This window comes from Synchiropus splendidus, chromosome 7 (genome assembly GCF_027744825.2).
Source record: "Synchiropus splendidus isolate RoL2022-P1 chromosome 7, RoL_Sspl_1.0, whole genome shotgun sequence".
Taxonomy (NCBI): domain Eukaryota; kingdom Metazoa; phylum Chordata; class Actinopteri; order Syngnathiformes; family Callionymidae; genus Synchiropus; species Synchiropus splendidus.
In genome coordinates, this window is record NC_071340.1 from 13,656,227 (window position 1) to 13,670,665 (window position 14,439).

At 48.1% G+C, this 14,439-nt stretch overlaps 1 protein-coding gene across 1 annotated transcript in view; it reads right to left on the bottom strand.

Annotated features, from left to right (window-relative positions):
• Window positions 1–14,439, bottom strand: part of LOC128762876 (versican core protein-like) — a 30,310-nt gene that overhangs the window by 5,121 nt on the left and 10,750 nt on the right. The window contains exon 8 of the mRNA XM_053871433.1: window positions 59–13,927. Within this exon, the coding sequence (XP_053727408.1) occupies window positions 59–13,927 (13,869 nt within the window). The remainder of the gene's footprint in view (window positions 1–58; window positions 13,928–14,439) is intronic.

The window sequence follows — 14,439 nt, forward strand, 5'->3', positions numbered from 1 at the left end:
GGTGCAGTGTTAAACTGTTGAGTTTGTTCAACCCCAAAATGAAGCAACAAAAACATACCTGGAATTTCCACGGTCTCCTCAACAACTGTGTGGCCCAGATCAAGTTCAGGATCAGGCAGGAGCATCATTTGTTCTCCACTAGGTGAAACAAGTCCGCCGTGAGAGGGTCCCTCTGTGGGAACAATTGCTTCCCCAGCTTGCACCACTGCTGTTTCCTTCTCAGATGAATCGTCACGGATTGTTGGTTCCATCACCGAAGGTGCTGTCGTAGTCTCCTTGAACACGGTCTGGATTGCATCAGTAACATGTGTCTGTCCTTGTATCATGTCACTTCTTGGTGTTGTTGAAATGAACGTGGTATGTTGCGGTTGAACAGCAAGGTCACTGCTTCGATCAGCCTCTTCTGAGGCGCTGGTGCTCGCTGAAACACTCTGGGAGCTTTCAGAACTTGCAGACTCAACAGAAAGTGGAGCGGGAGTCGAGGGCATGATGGTGACACTAGCGGCTACCAGGGAGGGATTGGTCACTTCTGCTGGGCTAGTGGTGGTGGGGGCTGATGTCTGACGAATGGCAGGTGGCGCATGTTCCAGTAGATTTGGGTCGAACGGGCTGTAATCTGGAGTTTCACTGTCTAGTTCCCCTTCATAATCTGGAGATGCCGTCTGGATTGCTGTAGGTGTCAGATCAAGATCAACACTAAGGTTTGTTGTCAGACCTTGAGCAGATGTGGATATCGCCTCTTTCTCAAATATGTCAGCAGCTTGAGGAGTGGTTACATCTGCGTCCATTGGTTTTTGACTTGTGTTCAAAGATACACCAAAAGTGGGAGGGCGATCGGTAGCAGTCTCGGATCTTGCTTGTTCCAGTGACTCAGAGGGAGTAGGAAGATAGTGTGGAGTGGAAAACCTGGAGGCAGACTGAGCCAAAACATCTGTCTGTGGTGGTGTAGGCTCAAAACGAACACCTGCGGAGGGTTCCTGGGATGCATGGTCAGCTGGGGTTGATTTGGTGACCTTTTCCTCAGTTGATTCTTGCTCCTCAGTTGTATTATCTGCTGTCCCTGACACTTCCAAGATTGGTCCCATTAACTCTACCCAGCTTGTCGCAGAAGGGGCTGGAGTGGAATGAGCGCCGTCGGTCTTGACCGGATGCTCAGTTGTAGATAACTCTTCACTTCCTGATGTAGTTCTGGTGCTGGGCTTTACAGCTGGGGATATTGGGCTTTCTGTACCGAGAGCAGTTTTTTCAGAAGAAATCTGGGGATACAGAGTGGAAGGAACCTCTGACCTCGCCTGCTGATATGATACCTCTGAATGTGGTGTCTCTGGCTCAGGGACAAATGTGGTAACAAACTTAACAAACACAGCAGGTTCAGAGGTGTGTAGAATAGGAGCCACTGTAGCTTGAGAAGGTGTTGCAAGCTCTGAAGCAGCGTGGACCTCACCGGTAGGTTCCTCTGTAATGGGCGATGGACTGCTTTCACTCTCAGGTGCTACTTCCTTGGGTGACTCAGTTCTGGCATCCATTTCTATAATGATTTCAGGTCTAACAGTTGCAGTTGAGAAGACTGTACTCTGAGGAGATGTTGAAGCTAATTCTCTATGTTCTTCTGCTGCAGCTTCAGGTGAAGTTGTTGGTTTCTTTGTGCTGAACAAAGAAGATGCTCTGTGGGTTGTATGACTGGTGGGAGCTGTAAATCCATCTGTGGAGGGCAATGAAGCTGGCATTGTGGTGGTTCTGGTACTGACAGTGGAAATGTCCTCAGCAGAACCTTCGAAAACTTCTCCATCTCCAGACAGCTCATCCCTAGGTGTCTGAGGAGAACCAATCATTGTAATGCTTTCGCCTGACAGAGGTGCGTGTGGGGTTCCTTCGATTGATGGTAAAGAATCTAGAGAGGAGGTACTAACTGCTTCATTGATCGTGTCACCAGTTGTGTCTTGTGGCGCCATCTTGGTAGTTTCCTGTTCTGCAATCAGGTCCCCAGAAACTGTGGTGTCAGAAGGTTTATCAGAAGTTTGTGACTCAGCTGGCGATCTGGTCACTGCCTCAGCAGATTGTGTGGGAGCCAAGGTGACTTGCGGTGAGAGTGTCACAGTTTCCGCAGTACTAAACGCTGCTTCCACGGCAGGAGGTCCAGCTGTTGTAGATGGGTGTGAAGCAGTAGTCGTGAAAAAAGAGACCCCATCAACGCCCGAACCCTCTGGTTCTTGTGTGATCTCCAAATGAGGTGTGATAGTAATGGCTTTGATACCTCCAGCTTCCTCTGTCTGAATGGATGGGTACAGTGGAGATGGCACAGAGATGGTGTCTGCATCGATTATTATATCATTTTTGGTAACAAGCTCAGGGCTGAGACCAGCCTGACTTGTTGTGCTCGAAGCCTCCGACAAGATATCCTCTCCATCTTTTGACTCCTCAGAGAAAATGATGGTAGTGCTGGTTGATGGTTTAGAATCATGCAGGATCATGGTGGGGCTTTGTTCTGTCAAATGACTAGTGACTTGGCTGCTGGGAGTAACGATGACAACCTGCTGCTCAGTTATATTGTGATACACAATGGGCGTCACAGGAGTTGAGCCAACTGCTGAGTCGTCTTGTTTAACATGGCTACTTGGAACGTCTCGGGATGGAGATTTGGTTGTGCGGCCAGTATTTCCATCTGTACCAGAGGTCAGTGCAGAAGAAGATGGGGTAACTCTTTGTAGGGTTCCATCACCCCCCTGTCTAGATGGGACCGAGACAAATGACTCCGTCTCTCCAGCTGCTTCTCTATAGGTCACACTCTCCATTGATGGTAAGGTTGTGGTTTTATTTCTGACGTCCTCTGTCTCAGTCAACATAGGACTTGTGGTCATCCTGTCACTGTCCACATGAGTGGTGCTAGAAGATACAGTGATAGGTTTCTCTGTACTGTAAACATCAGAAGCAACAAGTGTGCGCTGTGTTGTTCTGGGTTTTTCTGTGCTAAATAGGGAAGATGCTAAAGTCTTTGTCCCAGCCTCAGTGTCGGCTTGTAAAGTTGCTGATGTGGATTGAGTCATTGCAGAAGCTGAAGTAGGAACCAGTTCGTCTCCTGAACCGTCCTCTGTTGTCAGAAAGATGCTAGCATCAAGTGAACTTACGTTCCTCTGCACTGTTGAAGTGTGAATGTCCTCAGGTTTGGTGGAGGCTTCCAGAATGCTGTGAGGAGAAAGAGATGGAGTGCTGTACTTCTCATGCGTTTGGGCATCAAAGTCTCCCTCAGAGACATGAACAGCCATGGGTGAAATAGTAGTTTGTGTATCAGCTACTACGGTAGTTGGGCTGGGGGAAGCCATTGTCTTAGGGGACCGTGTTGCTGGACTTTTAATAAAGTCTGTTCCAGAACCTTCCTCTTCTAAATCATCAATGGTGTCCCCACTTCCTTGTTTGTCGGTGTATGATTCAGTGGTCATGGGCTCTGCAGATGAGGTTTTAGAAATGTGCGTCGGGGACTCAGTTGAGGTACCGCTGTCGTCTCTCTCGGACTCATCTGTTGCCACAGCATGTTGAGAGGGTTTTGCTGTTACAGAGCTGGTGGTCATGTCATCACCAGAGCCATCAGCACTTATCTCCAAATCATCTACAGGTGAGCTTCCTGAGATCTCCATGTCAATGTAAGTCGAGCTTTCTTTTGAGGGGACCAGAATGGAGACAGCAATGGGCTGCGACGTCTCAAACAAGTGGGGGCTGCTGGTAGCTGGAGACAAATTCTCCACACTTGAACTTTCATTCGGTCCCTTTGTAGTTGAAGTCATTGTTGTTCCAGCCTCTGTGATTTGTTCACTAACATTTGGGGGGTCTAGTGGGGTTTCATCTGTAGAATTATCGTTGATGCTCTTCCCCTCAGTAACAGAGACACTTGGTGATACTGATGTGTCGATGGCTGTGCTTGCTGTTGTAGCAGTGAAGAACGATGAGGATGGATCACCGGTGACATCGGCTGAACCCTCTTCTTCTGGGAACAATGCCATCGCTGTTGGCTTTCCAGTTGATCTCAGGAAATCAGAGGTGGGTTTTTCCTCCTCGGTGGGTCGAGCGCTAGGAGACGAATGTGTCACAGGTAAGTTCTGCTCCCCAGAACCCTCCTCGTGATCAGTGAGCGCAATGACTGTTGAGGTCTCGATGATAACTGGTACTTGTGTAGTCGAGGAGGTTGTTTGATCGAACAGCTCTGCTCCATCAATAATCTGAATGGACGAACTGATGAAACTTGCAGAGGTTGTAGAAATGTCTGAACTGCCGATGACTATGGCAGACTGGCTGCTTGTGGCCTCCGTCTTCTCGGTAGGTGCAAAAGTCAAGAGAGATGATTCTTCTGTCAAAATCTCTGTCGGTTGACTTGAGCTTTCTTCTTTGGTTAAAAACCCGGACCCTGTTTCAAATTCTTGGATCATTTGGATTGTTGTTGCTTGAACTGTGCTCAGTGTTTCCTGGTGTGTAACAGGAGCAGTAGTGGACTTGGTTAACTGTTCTCTCAGATATCCTTCTGTAGTTGCTCTTATCGGCGACGACACAGTCGTTGGTTCACTCAACGAAAAGTCAGTAGAATCGCCAGAGCTTTCTGTTTCGCTAGCAACCGTGGATCCACGTGGAAATGGGACAGATTCCACCATTGATGTCTGATTGCTCATTTCATCAACATCTATGTCTTCCTCCAAAATGGAAGTTGATTCAAAAGATGTTGGTGAAGTCGAGGAAAGCCTGGTAGATGATGCCACTTTTGGAGCCTCAGAAGTGGTCTGAGAAAACATAGCTCTGGTTGAAGTGGTTTGACCAGTGTGTGTTTGGTCTCCTGAGCCGTCTTCTTCCTCGGCTTCTATCACCACAACTGCAACAGTCGTTGGAATGAAAGAGTCTTCAGTGGAATCCCCTGAACTCTCCAGTTCTGTGGCTGAGAACATTGATGTTGTTCCTGGTTTGACAGTGGATTTGCTGATCGAGGAAAATGATTCAACTGTTGGCACCAGAGTGGGTTTCTCCGTACTGAAGAGTGATGAGCCCTGAGTCACAGTTGCCACTGGAGTTTCTTGTGTTGTTCCTGCAGAGGCTGTCGCAGTGACTGTGCTAAACAGTGATGAACCTGTGGGAACAGCAGCAGCTCTGCTGGGCATTTGAGTGGACTGCTCATCTGGACGTTCTTCATCAGTAGTAAGTGAAATAGTAGAGGTCGAAGCGGAGGAGGTGGGTGAAATATATTTTGCAGTAACATCCTCACCATCCCCAGAACTGTCAGAATCAGTACTGAAAAGTGGGGCAGGGGAAGTAAATTTACCTGTCGCTGCAGAGCGAAGAGTGGACGACGTGGCAGGTAACATTTGTGTGGTTGCTTGAGCATCGTAAAGAGAAGGCACAGCTGTGGCAGGTGAGGCTGATGTAAACATGTTCTGGGTTGAGTCTCCAGATCCGTCTTCCTCGTTTCCAGTAAAACCAGCCTGTGGCATGGGTGTTGGTTTCTCTGTGCTGAACAATGAGGAGCCAGTAGGACGGACAGTCTGTTTCCTCTGTCCCACTGTAACAGCGCTAGAACGTGGCTCAGATGTAACCGAAGCCTCCTCAGTTTCCACTGTGGATGTAGGTGATGTTTCTTCAGAACTGTACAGAGAAGATGCTGCAGTCATGGATGGTGTTTCTCTCATCTGTTCCCCAGAGCTTTCCTCCTCAACTGCTTCCTTGGGCTCAGGTGTGGTCGGAGAAATGGAATCCACATCACCATCTCCTGAGCTGTCTGACTCAACAGTACCGAAAAGAGATGCAGTTGTAGCAGGTTTTCTCGTGGTTGCGGAGAGAGAGGCAGTCGACTCAGATGTCAGTGTCACAGGCAACATGTGTGTGGGAGCTTGTGTGCTGTACAGAGAAGACAAAGGTGTGGCGGAGGTGGAGGTAGCCATATCTTCTGATAAGTCTCCAGAACCATCCTCCTCCTCAGCAGTGAAGCCCACAGTTGGTGTCTGTGTTGGTTTCTCTGTGCTGTACAATGAGGAGCCAGTAGGACGGACAGTATGTTTGCTAGTGCCAGAACTTGGATCAGATGTTACTGTACCATCCTCAACATACATCATGGATGCTGCCTCCTGCGAGTGTGGTGTGTCTTCAGTACTGTACAGAGAAGATGCTGCAGTCCCTGATGGCGTCGCTCTCATCTGTTCCCCAGAGCTTTCCTCCTCAAGTGTCACTCCAGCTTCCTTGGTCTCAGGTGTGGTCGGAGAAATAGAATCCACATCACCATCTCCTGAGCTCTCGATGGTGCCGAAAAGAGGTGCGGTTGTTGCAGGTTTTCTTGTTGATACAGGCAGAGAGGCAGTAGACTGGGAAGTCAGGGTAACAGGTAACATTTGTGTAGGTGCCTTCGTGCTGTACAGGGAAGACAAAGGGGTGGAAGACGAGGTGGCGGTAAACAAGTCTCCAGAGCCATCTTCCTCTTCTGCAGTGAGAGCATCTGAGCCTGGACTTGGTTTGCTTTCAGTGGGCATTGGTGTTGGTTTCTCTGTGCTGAACAAGGAGGAGCCAGTAGGGCGCACAGTTAGTTTGCTTTCTTCCACTGAAACATGTGTAACTGAAGCATCCTCAACCTGCATGGATACAGCATCCTGTGAGTGAGGAGACAGCGTGGATTTTTCAGTGCTGTAGAGAGAAGATGCTGCAGTCACAGATAATGTCTGTAGCGTTTGCCCGGGAGTTGTTTCAACACTTTTCAGAGTGGACTGAGTCGTTGAAAATAATGAGATGTATGCATCTGCAGTTGAATCATCCTCCTCACCAGAACCTTCAGTATCTGAAGTGATGGGAAATAAAGACGATGACGATGTGGGTTTCAAGGTTGATTCAGGCGCGGCAGTTTGTTCTACAGTCACAGCAGATGATACCACGTGGATCACCACTGGTGTTGCTGCAGTGCTGGCCAGAGAAGATGCTGTTGAGGTTGAGATCGGAGTGACTCCTGAGCCATCCTCCTCCACAAGCACTGGGACTGAACTGGTCTCTGACTGATCGATGGCAGTAGGAATTTCCTTCGTGGCCACTGACTCAGTTGCCCTGATAGTTGACTCTGTAACAAATTCTTTGGCTTCTCCTTTGATCGAGGGAGTCTGAGTGAACATGTCTTCGGGTTGGTCACCTGAGCCATCTAGGTCCAGCAAAGTGGGGGAAGATTCCTTTTCACTGACTGGCTGTTTGGTTGGTTTTTCTGTGCTGAACAGTGAGGAGCCGGTGGGAGACGCTGTGACTTCATCACCCTGCGTGCTCAGAGAAGAAGGTGTCTCTGCAGTAATGGTCTCGTATGAAGATGTGACAGAAGACAAGATACTACTAGATGTTGTTGATATGTTGAGTGACACCTCAGTGACCTCATCGCCATCTCCAGAGGCTTCAGTCATGCTGTATGGGAGTGTAGTTGTCTGAGGTTTGTCGGTGCTGTAATGGGATGTTGGCGTGGAGGCTGACTCTATGAAGAAGTCCCCAGAGCCATCCTGATCTGATGAAGTCAGGACAGAACTGACCTCGGTCTTGACAGGATACACTGTCGGCTTTTCAGTGCTAAAAAAGGAAGAGATTTGGGGGGCTGTTGTGATAGATTGAATTGTCCGATCACTTGAGCTTTGCTTGTCAGGTGTAGGCTCAATAGACGCCACCTCAAGTGTGTCGTACGATGGCGTCACTGACTTTGGATCAGGGTATGTTGTCCTTTCAGACTCTCCTTCAAACACGTATCCCAGCCTGCCAGTACTTGCGGTAGTTTTCTCTGACTTGGCTTCAACCTCCAGTGGTGGACTAACAGTGTGGGTGGAGTCTAAGTCGCTGGATTGTGTTTTCACACTTTCATCCGTAGTTTCTGGAACAGAAGGCCAGCCTGTCTGGGCTCTGGTCACGTCAGTGCTGGACAGAGATGCTGCTGCTGTGGTGACATAAGACTGAGTTACCATATCTTGAGGCTTATCTCCTGAACCATCCTCATCCGTAGAGAAGATCTCAACTTTGTCAGTTTGTTCGGAGATGGAAATAGTCTCTACAGTGATGGGCAATGTTGTTGGCTTCTCAGTGCTGAACACTGAGGTGGCTGTCGGAACAGTAGTGTGTTTGCTGTAGCCTTCAGTGGCTCCCTCACCTGAACTCACATCATCACGCCCAGAAAGAATATTGTCTTCCTTCTCATCTCCTGATGTGATCCGTGTTTGGCTCTCAGTGCTATAGAGTGAGGAAGCTACAGTGATGGCCGGCTTCACAGTGTACGTTGAGTGGGGTTGCTGTGATACTGGAGCTTTAGTCGTGACAGAAATGAGCGATTCTCTGCTGAAATCATTGGTGCTGTCTCCAGTAGGTTCTGTATTGGTGGTCAGCACTGATTCAGTGAAGGATGGGCTGGATTCAACCATCATCATGTCACTACTTATGACATCATCATCATCATCATCAGTTGTAGATATCGCCTCAGACAAACTGGGATTCATTGTCCCGGCACTGATTCGTGTCTTATCAGAAATTGGTGATTCAGGAGAGGGGTGTTTCACAGAAATGGCTGGGGTAGTATCCACTTTCTCGGTGGCCACAGTTGTGGGTTTCTCTGTGGCAGACAGGGACGGAGTTGGATTGCTTTGTTGCGTTGAACTGTTTTCTAAATATTCTGGGGAAACAGGTGGTGCCTTGGTGACGGAGAAGTCAGTTGGTAACTGAGTCAACAAATGAGGTGGTTGATCACCTGAGCCATCTTCTTCAAGTTGTGGTATGACAGAAGTTGACGTCGATGATGGCGTTTTGGGCTTTTCAGTGCTGTACAATGACGACGCTGAGGGAGTAGGTTCTGATTTCAATGATGACTCTTCAGTCTGGCCTGTGGTTGTAGCTTGTGACTCAAGCGTTGGTTTCTCTGTGGAACGTAGGGAAGATGCTGCAGTTGCTGTTGCCTCAGAGGAGTGAGTTGTTGCCTCACCAGCATAAACCTTGCTGTCAGTGCCTGATAGTGAGTGCGGCGACACAGATGGAGGTGCCCCGGTGATGAAGACAGATGACAGAGACGGGCTAGCTGATGTTTGAGCAAACAAATTTTGCTCACCCGAGCCCCCTTCTTCCAATAAAGGTAGGGCAGAGCTGGTGCTGTCAGTAGAAATTGGCTCGGGGGCAGAACTTTGTTCATGAACGGATGGTAGTGTGGGCTTTTCAGTGCTGGACAACAAAGTGGCAGATGTTGTAGCTTCCACTTCAGACTGGTCTTTGGTGGTCAAAAATGCAGTTGCTGGCTTCTCTGTGCTGTGTATTGATGATGGCACTGTTGTGTAGACATTTACAGATGCTGGGGATGGCTCAGTTTGAGTAAACAGATCTTGGGTTTGGTCTCCTGAGCCACCTTCTTCCAGATGAGGTAAGACAGAGCTCGGCCAAGCACTGACAGTAGAAGCTAGCTCTGGAACTGGACTTGGCTTTCCTTCATCTGATGGTGCTGTTGACTTCTCAGTGCTGAACAATGAAGAAGAAGTGGTTGCGGCTTTTGGGGTTTCAAGAGGAGCAAGTGTTGGTTTCTCAGTGCTATAGAGTGATGATGCTCCAGTAACTTTTAAGGATGGAGTTGACGCCTGCATTACTGTATCAGCATCAGACAGCTTGCTGTCTGCTCCTGGAGTGTAGCGGAAAACAGTCGATGTACCTGTTGGTGCCTTGGTGATGTAGACAGATGATGAGGAGGGGGTTGAGGTGAGTGAAAACACAAGATCACCAGAGCCATCTTCTTCCAATGGAGCTTTGCTTGCCTCAGTGTTGTCTGGAGACACTGGTGCTGGGACAGAACTTTGCTTTTCCACTACTGATGTTGGGCTTTCAGTGCTGAACAAAGCAGCGGTTTCTGCTTTAAATGAGGACTCATCCCGAATGGTTGTAGCTTGTGAGGCCTCGGACTCGGGTGTTGGTTTCTCTGTGCTACGCAGCGAAGATGCCACAGTTACTGTTGCTGCTGGACTTGGCTGTTTTGTTGGTGCCTCAGTAGCATCAGTCTCTGGGAAAGAATATGGAGACACAGATGAAGGAGCCCTGGTGAGGGAGACAGATGATGGAGACGGGCCAGCAGAGGTTTGGGGTTGGTCTCCTGAACCACCTTCTTCCAATACAGACACGACTGAGTTTGACTTTGTCTTGTCAGTGGTACTTTGCATTTTTTCAGCTGCTGGTGCTGTTTGCTTTTCTGTGCTGAACATTGAAGAACCAGGAGTAGTTTCCGCTTTAAGTGTTACATCTTCAGTCTGGCTTTTGGTTGTGGCTTTTTGTGACTCCATGGACTCAGACGCTGGTTTCTCAGTGCTACGAAGTGACGTTGCTACAGTTGTCTTTAGAGACGTTACTGACTCTCTTTGATCCATTGTAGTGAAAGATGGGGATTTGGTTGTGAATACTGAAGAAGCAGTAGTTGCTTTGACAACGGAATCCATCGTGAAATCATCAGGATGAACTCCAGAACCTTCTGAATCAATAGTTGTAAACAAATATTCGACTCCAGGCTTGAGGGCTGATTCGCCAAATGATGGACTGGACTCTACCATGGTGGCATCAGTGCTTATACCGTCCTCATCAATAAGAGTGGGCACCGGCTCTTCTGAGGCTGACAGTGTTGCAACACTTACAGTTTCACTATGAGTCACGGTGAGAGGTTCTGCAGTTGAGAATTCTGTCGTGTCACCCTGAACAGGAGGAAATGTCTGAATGACCATTTGCAGTGTTTGGTCCCCGGAGGCCTCTTCATCCACTGTGACCAAGGTTTTGGGAGTAACAATCTGTTGTGGGGTAATAGTCTGATGTTGGGCAGTTGGTTTCTCAGTACTGACCAGAGAAGAGGCTGGAGAAGTTGGACTTGTCGCTTCATCTGGATGTGTTTTTGGTTGATCTGAAGTGGTCGACACTTCCATTATACGATCCGTGGTTTCAGACTGAAGTGGTAGCGTCGTTGTTACAGTCAGTGAAGATGTTGCTACAGTGACTGATTCCTCACGTAAATCACCAGTCATATCACTGGGAGTCACTGCGACTATGCTGGAAGACTTCACAGTGGAGACATTAAAAGATGGACTGGACTCCAATACTGTGGTGCCACTGATCATCACGTCATCACCAGTGTCTACACCAGTTGGAGAAATGTCTGACTTCACATAGAGTTGTGTTGGAGAAGTGGATGGCTCTTCAGAAATTGGTGTGTTTTGAGTTTCTTCCCTTACAGCACTGTCTGTGGCTGTAGCTTGCGACACTGGGGTCACGGTGTCGAGCGAGGAACCTATCACGACAGTGTCCTTGTCTTTACTGACTGGTGTTGTTGTTTTGGGGCTGAACAGTGAGGAAACTGTGGGACCTGCTTTGCTGTTTTCGGTTTGGTCATCAGTGCTTTCTTTATCCTGAGTTGGCATAGCAGAACTTTTACTTGGTAAAGTCGAGGTCTCTTCATGAGACCCTGATACTGATGGACTTTCTGGTACGGAAGTGACAGTAGATGTTGAAATGACAGATTCCCCAGTAGAGCTTTCGCTAAAACCTGAACCTTCATCGTAGTGGAACCCAAGCGACGGTCTAGAATCAGGTTGCAGTGTCATTGTTGAGGCAACAACTGAGGACGTTGCTTGAAGGCTGGATTGAGTGGTGGCTCCAAAAAAGGTCTGGCCTGAGGCATCCTCTTCAAGTTCAGGCTTCGAGGTGCTCGAGATCGCTGTATCTCCGTGAGGTGTTGCTTCTGTTTGCTGACTTGAATATTTGACATCCGCTTGCAAGGAAGACGAGGTCGCCCATGGACTTGATGCTTCCTCTTTCTGGCTTGTGGTTTCAAATGGCATCGGCGTTGGTCTGTCGTCTGTTTCTGGGAGTGAGGGGTAATTTGTTACATTCGCATTCAAAGCGTCTCCTCTTTCCTTTTGATGTAAACTTGTCACAGCTGGGGCCTCTGTAGTCAACAGAGAAGAGAGAGTTTGTGTGAATGATGCCTCCTCAGTCTGATTTGTTTGAAAAGCCTCTTGTGTTTCAGAAGATTTGGGTGTTTGTTTATCTCCGTCGAGGAGCGAGGAGGATGTGGGAGGAACAGACTGTTTGCCGGGCATTTTAGATGTTTGTTCACTGAAGACCTTTTCATCCGTTTGTGGGAGACTGGGGACTGATGCCGATGTAATGGCCGAAATGGGCTGACTCGACAAAATTGTGCCAGCGACTGTCTGCGGAGGATCAGTTCCTTTAATCACATTCCCGCCGTCAGTGATGAAAGAGAGCGATGTGGTAGATCCAGCCACTGCAGACTCTTGAGTTTGGGAAGCTTTGATGGTGATGGTCGTTGTTATGCCATCGGTGTTAGGAGAAAGTGTGGGTATTTTAATAGTCGGGGCAACTGGGCGAGACGGTGCATCAGGAATGAACGGTGTCTGTGTGGATGTATCTGCGAAACCTGAACCTTCTGCGTCAATCAGAATGTTAGCTTTGGTTCTCTCTGTGGAGCCTGGAGATGTTTCGGTTGGAGCCTCTTCCCCAGTTGGCCTCTGTGTTTCAAGAGAGACGGTGGGGGGATTGGTTTCCAAAGCTGGTGTTTCAGGTGACAGATCAGGTAGTGAGTCACTTTCTACTGATGTGTCCATCACTTCACTAGTGTCGATGGTTTGTTCTGCACTCGGTGAACTTGTGAAGATATCAATGATTGGTGCCATTGTCGTTCGGAGGATCTCAATAGCGCTGTAAAGTGGAGATCCAGCGGTGGCAGGGGATTCATGAGCCTCTGATTCTTCTTGCTCAGGGGTTCCAACACCAGATGGTAAAACTCTGATCTCGCTCTCACTTGTTGCATCAACAGCTGCATGAGTTTGGCTCGCAACAGAGGACGGAGCTCCAGGGATTTCAGTGAAGATGTTGGCTGTGGGGACCACTGAGCCCTCTTCTTCAGAGGACGGCTCCTGGCCGGGTTTGCCCTCAGTCTGACTCGCCACACTGCTTTCTCTTGACTCAGACGATGGAGAGGAAACAGACAGGGATGATTCAGAGCTACTGGCATCCACATGTGATGTTATCTCTCTCGTGGTGGTCGGCACAGCAGCACTTGAGCTAATTGCTAACGGAGCACTTGTGTTGAGAGTGAATTCCTCTGAGGCTCGGGCCTCTTTTCCATCGTCCACATGCTGAGAAGGAGTGTGTGTGTGAGCACTTGTTGATGTTGGTGTTTTCCCATCAACGTCATTAGGTGAGGGAGTGTGCGTGGCCTTTAAAGTCGACTGAGTGACATGTGCTGCAGCTGGAGGAGCAGATGTGCTGTGTGCGTCCTCTGACTGTGAAGCGCTGGGACTGTGTGGAGTCGTTTCTGACTCACTCTTTTCACGTGTGGGAATCGCCGTTGACTCACTTAACCTTTGTGCCGCGGACAACATGGTGTCAGTTGTTCCTTTATCAGCTTTTTCAGACCTGTCAGCAGTAATCTGTTCCGCTTGTGAAGTCACCAAATCAGAAGAAGTAGATGTGACATCTTGACTTTGGTTTGTGATTGCAGCGGATGAATCAGTGCCAACACCTGTGGTCAGATTGTACGTCACATCCAGCAGGGAGGCTACTGTGTTCAGCTCATTTGGCTCGGTCTGAGGAGGCACTGACTCAACCATGGTGCCAGGGTAAGAGTAACCGAGCGGTGAGCTACTGTCGGGAGCATCTGCAGTCACCCCTGATGATGTTACGTTTGTTAATACTTGGGTACCTTGGGCCTCTTCTTCGTGAGAGCTCCGAGAGTCCAGCGTGACCTCAGTCTTTCCATTGATGTACCCAACGGTTGGTGAGATGGTTACAGTAGTTGATGAGAAGATGTGAGGCTTGCCACTTTGGAAGATTGGCTCACCGTCTGCGATGGAAGGGGTAGGATGGTCAGGGACCACTGGAATGTCAGGAGTCTGGGACTCCTCATGTGGCAGGGCCTGGTCAACTGCAAAGAGTTGAGAGTACAGTTAGGATCTGCATTATAAAACTCATCAGTACATTATTAACAACCTGGGTAGTTTATTTTATCAGCAGGACTTAAAAGTCCTCCAAACCAGAAAAGCAATAAACTTTATTGAATATTTTATTTTAATATGTTTATTTGTTTTAGCATTTGACGTATTAGTAAGATCCTAAAAAAAAAAAAAACCTATAGCACTGAAATAAAATAATTGTTTCCGACTGCTGATCAATAATTCCTAAACATTTCATTGAAATCTGTTCATTCATTTTGATTTGTTAAACTCCGATGATCTCATAATGAGACTGAAGAAAAAGTCTTGTTTTGACAAATGCTATAAGCCTTTTAAACACGCACATAGCATGAACTACTTGGATATAGTTTCAGATTATTCCTCCTTCATGGTTAAAACATCCCTGGCACAGTATCTATTTAAATATTTCAATCTGACAAAACATCACATTCTAAGTCTCAACTGACTACATAAAAGAGATTAG